Below are 9,402 nucleotides of genomic sequence, written 5' to 3' on the forward strand. Positions count from 1 at the left end.
TCATTCTTCACAACAATTGAATCTCATAATCACATGTTAAACCAATACAAAATATAAAATCATAATTTTGATATTTTAGTTTAGTCAAACCGTAATAAACATAAATTATAGTCAATTCGGAAAGTATTGAATGACAATTAACTATTAAAATAAAGTGTAATTTACATTTTTGAAATTCGAATTGAGTCAACCCGTAATAAACATAAAATTTAAAATACGGAAAGTATTAAATGGTAATTACTAAAATAATAAATAAATCATCATTCTGAAATTCAAAATGAGTCTAACCTTAATAGACATAAAATAAAATATAAGGAAAGTATTTAATGGTAATTAAGCACTAAAAATATAATATAAGGAAAATATTTAATGGTAATTGAGTACTAAAAATAAAAAAGTAAATTATCATTTTGAAATTCAAATTGAGTCTAACCGTAATTGACATAAAATCTAATATAGGAGTTAGTGGCAATTAATATTCTTGCTTTATTAACTCTTCTTTGTACGGTAATAAAGGAGATCAATCTTATGTGAGAATTGGGATTTTGCAAAGAAAAGAAATTGAAATATGTTGTGATACTTTATTGATAACTCTAAAAAAGCCTTAAATAGGCATACATTGCAACAACCTTTAATTACTAAGTTAACAAATAAAATCTTGAAAGGAAGTGTTCAAAGTTCAAACCTGCATGATCTGCTCGAGTTCGATATTCAGCACACGGTCAAACATAGACTCACTAACTCCATCTCTACAATAAGATCATAATTTATATATATTAATGGTGTATAACTAAATCTAGCATGTTGCTTAAGGCACTTAACTGTCATACCTGGAAATAAGAATATGCTTTGGCTTTAGCTTATGAGTACTTTGATAGAAATCTATTAACAGTTCCCTGAAATCACAACAATTCATAAAAATGATATAAGAAGTCGAAATTAATATTTTGAAATGTTTATGCAACTAAATCAAACCTGATCATCCCTTTATCTTTTTTCGGTGATACAGATTTAAACAAAGCATCTATCATCTCCACGTGTGAAGATTGTGCACGTACAGAAGCCCTGTACCAAGATATTAGTAGCAAGTACGAAAAGAATATTTAGGAATTATATCTTTTGATATATTTTTTCGACAGTCAGTATACGAATCAACTCACCATTCCTTTTGCTTTACCACACCTAAGTACATATCTGCATAGGCTATTGGTGTCGCACCGTGCAGAGAAGTTAACAACAGCCCTACGCGTGATCTGCGTCGGCTCAACAACTGTCTGCATTCAGTTTATCAACCCCTTTGAGCATCAAATCATTTAAAATTTTAAATAACCAAAATTTAAGAATTTATTTACTTTGTTGTTGAAGCTCCAATAACCACCACGAGGAAGCATGACTCCACAATTTCCAACCGTTAGTTTTGGTGGTTCCAAAACTCTGCCCTCAACTTGAGTACACACCGTGTTGGTTGTGATGCCAGTTGAGTTAATCAAAGGATCAGCAGCATAGTTACTTCTCTTTAGTTCCTAAAACAACAAATTATGCACCGGTTAGTGTTCTATATATCTTTTACCAATCATTAAACAACAAACAATTACGCAATTAAATCATACAACCACTACTATTTCAATTCATACTAAAAAAGTGTATATGATATGGCGGCACTCAAGGTTGATAAATCCAGATTTCTCATTTACAACAAAATCAAGTTCAGATCCATGAACCCGAAAGCATCAATAAGAAAAATTGCAAATCCCAACAAAAGAACCACATTCAAATTTCAGTGTCAACCCATACAAATTCTAATTCTAATTCAACACCAACATCATCATTTCAGCATCATAGCCTTTTAACACAGGATGAACATTCAACACTAAACAAATTCATCTATGCAAGTATTTCAACTCACAAACCATCTCATCCTCAAATCTCATTAAAACAAATCGACATTCCACCACCAATAATGGTGACATCAGGATCGTCAGATACAGGGGAAGTGAAAGCAAATAAAACCTAAGTGAAATTAGAAAACCTCAATGATGATTGAATCGTTGCAAACCCTAATTATTCACAAATCCCGATTAGAAAGCATGTAGGTTTACATACCTGATGGATTGTATTGTCTGGATCGTAGATGATTCAATCAGAAGGAAACGTCGTCTCTTGTAATCTTGTGGAACTGATAGAGGAGCTTGGCGGTGGCGATAGGAAGGAGAGAAAGCTGCAACTATGTTTTTTAGGGATTGTGGATGAGTAGTGTGAAAGAAGAATGAGAAAGAAAAAGAAATATAAAGGATCCATTAATCCGACCCGATACCTTGGCGGATCCCGCATCCAAAATAGAGAATGGAATATTGAGATTGCTTCCCACCTAAATCTTACACCATAACATGCCACATCATCAAAAGGCTCCACCATCACATGCCACATGGCCCAAATCCTTTTCATTTATTAATATATATAGATTATAAATGAGAAGGATATTAAACTAAATAATAATTATCTATAAGTTATTAAACTAAATAATAGTTAATAAGAGAATTATATATAATTAATTAAAAGAGATTAAACTAAAATAATAATTATCTATAAGAGATGGCCTAATATGATGACAAGTGTCCCTAAAGTGGTTTCTTTTATTATATAGAGTATAGATTAACAATTTAGATTTGAGGATAATATTTTATTAAAGTATGATAAGATTTAATATTAATTTATTATTTATTTATTTAGTTAATAAATAATAGTATGATACTATATATCATACTATTATTTATTTCATACTATAATAAATAATAGTATGATATACTATAATATCATACTATTATTTATTTATTTATTTAGTTAATATAAGATAAATATATATATGAGGATGCCTTCAATGAATGACACGTGTCCAAAAGTTGGTTTCTTTTATTATAGTATATAGATATTTTTAGCATAGTTCTCAAGTCATAAAATAAATACGATACCGGTAATAATGTCATTCGAGCAGTATCAATTTGGTTCATCACTGTAAGTATTGAGATAGATCTTTCAATGATATCAAATAACCACGGGTGGTGTAGGTGTTGAATCCTCCTTATCCATGATATCAAGCAAACTCATCTCTGCAAAAAAGAAAAAGAAAACATCAACAAGAGAAACAAGAAATCACAAGAAAAGGCTACTTATAAGGAAAAACCTTGATCAAGCCTTTGAATCTTTATGACATGTTTTACCACAAGTCCTACCCCCGCGCGCGCAATGGGGGGGGTGCAAAAAATGAGTTTCAGAACTGGAATTTGGTTGAACTCGTGCGTGCCCGCACGTCCTGCGGACACGAATGCAGCTCCGAAAACCCGGGCTCGCGTGAGGCAGTTTTTGCACTTGAGACTCATAACTGATTCGTTTTTTTTAGTTTATAACTCATTATTTTCTGTCAGTTTTAAACTGCCATCATTATGACAATTATTATGGTCATTATTTGTCAGTTTTAACTGATGCACTAATGGCCATTATTTGGTTTTAATTCTCTGCAATGATGGCCATATTTCAGTTATGCTTTAGTGACTATAAAAAGAGATCAAGCTGATTAGTTTAGACACACCTCAACAACTTCTCCTCTCTTAATCTCAGTTTCTGCAACACAACTCCTTTTCTTTTCAGGCAAGTGTTCAAGTCCGGTAGTGCGCTGTTGCTGCTTCGAACCGACGTACCACGGGAACAGACCGCGAATCTGTTTAAGGGAATTGTGTCAAACACAAGCCCGATTCCCGTTAACTGTTTCTTTATCTATATTTTGATTATTTTGTAGTTCTTTCAGTAGCATATTTCTAACAAACTTAAACAGATCCGTTTTACTTATTGTTTCTGCATTCTGTTTTCTTTTCAGAATGGCATCCCAACCCATGTCAACTTCTGTTTCTGCAGTCATGACTGCTGTCATGACTTCCTCTGTTGCTGTTACAACCGGCCTGGTTGCACCACTGCCTAACGCAGTCTCACATGCTGAGAAACCTGAGAAATTCAACGGTGTGAATTTCAAACAGTGGCAGCAAAAGATGTTCTTTTATCTGACCACTCTGAACCTAGCATGGTTCTTGACTGAAACCGTTCCCCATGTAGATGAAGGGGACGTCGATGCTCAATCAGTGAGCGCGGCTCATGCTTGGAATCATTCGGATTTCTTGTGCCGCAACTATATCTTGAATGGTATGGTTGATACGCTTTACAATGTGTATTGTAAAGCCAAGACTGCCAAAGAGTTATGGGAGTCTTTGGACCGTAAATACAAAATAGAAGATGCGGGCACCAAGAAATTCGTGGTGGCTAAGTTCTTGGACTTTAAAATGATAGATGCTAAAACTGTCATGAGCCAAGTCCAAGAATTGCAAGTTATTCTTCATGATATACATACGGACGGAATGGTCCTCAGCGAGACATTCCAAGTTGCTGCAATGATTGAAAAGCTGCCACCAAGTTGGGTTGATTTCAAGAACTATCTCAAGCATAAGCGAAAGGAGATGACCGTTGAAGATCTCGTTCTTCGTCTTCGTATTGAAGAAGATAACAAATTGGCTTTGAAATGGATTGATGGTCTTGAAACAGTGAAGGCCAATCTTGTTGAACATGGCCAATCTTCGAAGGGAAAAAATAGTGGAAAGGGTGGAAAGAAAAGTCATGGGAAACGCTCCAACCTTGGTGCTAAGGGAGGAGTTGGGAAAAATAAATTCTAAGGAACTTGTTATAATTGTCAAAAGCAAGGCCACAAGGTCAACGAATGCAAGCTTCCCAAGAAGGAAAATGCTCGACAAGTGAACATGGTTCATGAAGTCGACAACCTTGTTGCCATGGTCACGGATCTCTCGATTTTGGCGACCGAAGTTAATTTGGTTTGGCAAAATAACAAGGGTTGGTGGGTTGATACAGGGGGCTACCCGTTATGTGTGTTCCGACAAAAGCCTTTTCAACACCTTCAAGGAGGTGACTAATGGCGAAAAGGTTTTTATGAGAAACTTCGTGTCACGACCCCCGACCCCACCCTGGCCGGAATCGAGAGCCGCGAACAGCCCAGTGGTACCGGTGATTATTTTTGAAAAATATTGCAGCGGAATTTTCATCAGGACCGTGAGTTAGGAAAAATATCAGAGTTTAGAAACACCGGATTTGATTTAAATAGATGGGATAAAACAATGGTAGCTTTAATAAAGATAAATTTTATTTAATAAAACAATATTTCTTTAATTTGATTAAAATAAGCCATTTCTTGATGCCTTTCAGTGCCGTATCCAGCCTTATGGTAATTACCTGAAACATGTTTGAAAAAGGTTTTGTCAGCGGGAAATGCTGAGTGAGATCATTCCATTTTTATAAAATATATTGTTATACCTTACAGTATTAAGGTTTTATATTTATTTGCATTTACCCTACTCAATCAGTATTTTGTTACATAATGGCAATTCCAACATAACAGCAATAGTATCACTCATTGGCTTACTTTCGTCCAATAGTGAATTTATCAAATAACTATACTTTATTATTATTCACTTTATCTGTCATTAGGTGATTTTTGTGACTGGGTCATATCACTGTTGATCATTCTTTCAACTAGTGACTCCGGCCATATCACTGTTGATCATTCTTTCATGACACTGTTGATCATTCTTTCAACTAGTGTCTCTGGACATTATCACTGTTGATCATTCTTTCAACTAGTGATTCTAATTATAACACTGTTGATCATTCTTTCAACTAGTGTCTTTGGACATATCACTGCTGATCATTCTCTCAGATAGTGACTTTGGACATAATGATGTCTTATTACTTTGTCAAATATATTATCTATAGCACAAAATCATGCAATCCAGAATAATGACATTTTATGTCAACTATTATAACTTATCAAAATATGTTAATTCACTAATTGTAATATCAGGGTATAGTAACCTGACTAAAAGTATTATACTTGACTATTTTATTATGGTATGCATCATTTAGATTTATACATAATAATTTAATGTTAAGAATAATATTAGTTATAATTGTGGTCATGCTAACTTCCTGAGTCATAGTAACGAGAATCAAATAATGTATAATACCTCCCATACCAGTAGTTATTTATAAAATATAATAACTTAATCACTGTAAGTATAACTGGTAACCATTTAGGATTTTAGAAAGCAATTTGTAATATAATTGTTTCACAAAAAGGTGATAAAACTGTGATAAAAGAGTATGGACTCACAAACGGTGAGAAAAGAGAAATGAACTCACATTGCAGATTTCTACGGGCAAAGTTTAGTCTACAGATAAGCCTTGATATATTGCTGATTCAATTTGGGCAGAGTCTAGCCTACTGATTAACCTAATTCACACAAACGGGGTTGTAACTAATACACCAGTTACGACAATTCACGAGATTAAACCCTCACAACGATTATCAAGCGCAATACTTAACAATTCAATCGGATTCGCAACGAATAACAGAGCATAGTCCGAATTCGAACAACACTCAAATATTCAAGTCGAAATCACGATGAATAATCGAAGTACAAGCTCAATTTGAGCAGCACCCGGACAATCGTTGGATAGTTACAATCGATCGGATGTTGAATCGTAATAGCGATCGAGTTATTACCCTGATTGCGGCAGCGTTTCGATGTTTGTGTGTGTTAATTGTGGTAAACAGAGCATAACTCCGTGAAATTTTCGACTTTGTTCATCGTTCAAGCGCAGAATTTCAAGTCCCAACCTCTACTATTTATAGCTGGAAAATAGTCCCCCTCGCGCCACGCGAGGGGTCCTCTTGTTCCTGTCGTGTGGCGCGACAGGTCACTTTTCACCATAGGGTTGCCACGTTTATAGGTAGGCTAGCTGAGTCGATGGATCGAGAAAATTCGATTCTGACAGCAAACTGTGATGATAATCGTAAATGGGAAATACCCCCCCTGAGTTTTAGGGGCCCTGATCCTGATTACGATTGTTCTGAAACTTCCAGGGTTTATGCAGATTTACTTGGGTGTCTCAATCAAGTTTTCCTATTGAATAAAATAATATAATAAATAATAGTTTTGACGAGGGTTGTTACATCCTCCCCACCTCAATAAAAATCTCGTCCTCGAGATTTGGGTTATGATATTTCTATTAAATTTATGTCATAATAAAATAAAACTAGATTCTTAAGGTAAATGACACAGAATCAAATTTTGTGAATACTAGTTGTATCAGTAGGGTTTTAAAAAGTTCAACTGAAATAGTTCAAGAAATCGATGACAACTGAATGAGATGAAATGATATAGTTTCGAATGGGACTATGTTCAAGTCAACAGATATATGATCAAATAGATATCTGTTTACAGTTAGTGAAATGACTTTTTAGAATAAAATTCATGGTCAAAAGAAAACTTACTTTGATTGGCAACTGAGGAAGACTCAGAATCAATAAGGTCAGAATGAAATAATAGCACGAAGATCATTGTTATTTATCGAATCATATCAAGAGAAAAATCAGTGTGTTGACATTGCAAGGATACACTGGAATACAATAAAGTTTAGTGTATCATTGTCTTAATACACAATTGTATCAAGACTATTTTCAAATGATGAGTCAAACGAAAGATATACGTGGGTTTTGAATGATTCGTATGTTTATGATAAGCTATAAGTTTATAACGACTCCGCAAGGTGTCGTAATGATTGGAATAATTTCAATAATTACGGTGCTCGAACAATTTCACCGTATAATCAACTGAAAGTTTAAATGAAGAAAACTTGGATATTCATTTAAAATAGGAGTTTCAATTTATAATGAAAAGACCAAATGAAATATTATAGAATTTTTTGATAAATGATGAAAGAAACGTTTAAGAAGTACACCGGAATATGATACGAATTTGTGTACTTTTATCTTAACACATAGTTGTATTAAGACTGGTTAAGAATATGAACCAAAAATTAAAATTCGTGCATTAGGAGTGAAATTGAAAATAGTTCAAGCTACAAATTTATTATGACGCCACAAGGTGTCATAGTGATTGAAATAGTAGCGGTGAATGAAACGAGTTTCACCATGATGTAAATCAAATGAAGTAAATCCGAATGTTTCAAAATGAGTAGGATTTTTGGATTGAAATTGAAATGATCAAAGATGATAAAGCAATAAAGATTACGAAGCGCTCGATAGATACACGGAAATATGAAATGAATTTGTGTATCATTATCTTAGCACACGATTGTGTTAAGATTGTTTTGATAAATCAAAGCGGATTCAACATAAATAAATAATTAAACCCGTATGTAAGAGGTGTAACGAGATTAACACAAGCTTTGAATTTGTAAAAACGTTACCATGAGGTGATCGTAACCAAATAAATGATTCAGTGGAAGTGAAAACCAAACAAGTTTGTTATGGATCTGAAATGGAGGAAATATTTGACGGAATGTATTTATTTATGAACTTTTATTTGTACTAGGGTCAAATAATAACTTAACTTAGATATATATCAGTGACTACGTCTGGAATCATCTCTGCTTCTTGTGTAGTAAGTGCGTATGCTAGCGCGTTCTTCTTAGCTCCGTCTGTCGTTCTAGCCTTGTTGTCAGATGCTTTGGTTAGTTTCGGGCAATATGGTTTGATGTGTCCGGTTTCCCCGCAATTGTAACAGACGTTAGTTTTCCTTCTACATTCTTCCTCTATATGCCCGGTCATTTTGCAGAAGTCACAGTAGGGTGTGTTCCTAAAACGACATCGTCCTGAATGCGTTTTGTTACTGTTTCTGCAGATAGGTTGCTCCAATGACGGTTCAGTTTCTTTCTTCTTGAGTTCTTGGGAAATTTTCTGGGCTAATTCTTTCTTCTTGTTTTCTTCTCTTGTGCGGATTAGTCCATCGGTCAGCATGTTAGCTAGTTCAACTGCTTCCTCAATAGTCTGTGGTCTAACGGCTTTGACTATGTCTCGGATTTCGCTAACTAATCCCCAAATATAACGAGAAATTAGTACGGGTTCTGGCGAAGCCAGAGTTGGTACCATTCTTGCATATTCGAAGAATGTTGTCGTATATTCACGACAATTCACATCTATCATTTTATGATTTAAGAACTTGTTAGTTATTCTTTCCTTTTCATAAGGAGGACAAAATTTTCTTTCTACCATTTCCTTGAATTTTTCTCAGTTTATGGCATAAGCCATGGCCCTTCCTTTTGCCTAAAGAATTGTATTCCACCATTCCAAGGCTTCTTCCTTAAAGAGATTAGATGCATACATCACCTTATCTTTTTCAGCACATTTGCTGATCGTAAGAACAACTTCTGTCTTTTCCAACCATCGTAGAGCAGCCGTGGCACCTTCACTGACCGCGAACTCGGTTGGTTTACAGGCTAGAAATTCTTTGTAGGTACACCCGAGAGTCATCGCCTTCTTCTTCT

General features: G+C 34.7%; 1 protein-coding gene across 1 annotated transcript; it reads right to left on the bottom strand.

Moving 5' to 3' along the window:
* Positions 1-543: 543 nt before the first annotated feature.
* Positions 544-2,257, bottom strand: LOC110905222 (protein argonaute 8). The gene is made up of 6 exons (XM_022151107.2): positions 2,104-2,257; positions 1,353-1,523; positions 1,161-1,274; positions 976-1,065; positions 831-896; positions 544-749 (listed from the first exon to the last, which is right to left on the bottom strand). Exons 3-6 carry the CDS (start codon positions 1,190-1,192, stop codon positions 680-682), a joined length of 258 nt encoding a protein of 85 aa, XP_022006799.1. The 5' UTR covers positions 1,193-1,274; positions 1,353-1,523; positions 2,104-2,257; the 3' UTR covers positions 544-679.
* Positions 2,258-9,402: the final 7,145 nt, after the last annotated feature.

This window comes from Helianthus annuus, chromosome 11 (genome assembly GCF_002127325.2).
Source record: "Helianthus annuus cultivar XRQ/B chromosome 11, HanXRQr2.0-SUNRISE, whole genome shotgun sequence".
NCBI lineage: Eukaryota > Viridiplantae > Streptophyta > Magnoliopsida > Asterales > Asteraceae > Helianthus > Helianthus annuus.

Bases quoted from the DNA above. Each gene is read 5' to 3' on its own strand.
- LOC110905222 (XM_022151107.2), bottom strand. From the start codon at position 1,192: ATGTACTTAGGTGTGGTAAAGCAAAAGGAATG. The intron at 897-975 runs GTTTGATTTAGT...TTGTGATTTCAG, and splicing joins AAAGATAAAGGGATGATCAG to GGAACTGTTAATAGATTTCT. The intron at 750-830 runs GTATGACAGTTA...ATCTTATTGTAG, and splicing joins AAGCATATTCTTATTTCCAG to AGATGGAGTTAGTGAGTCTA.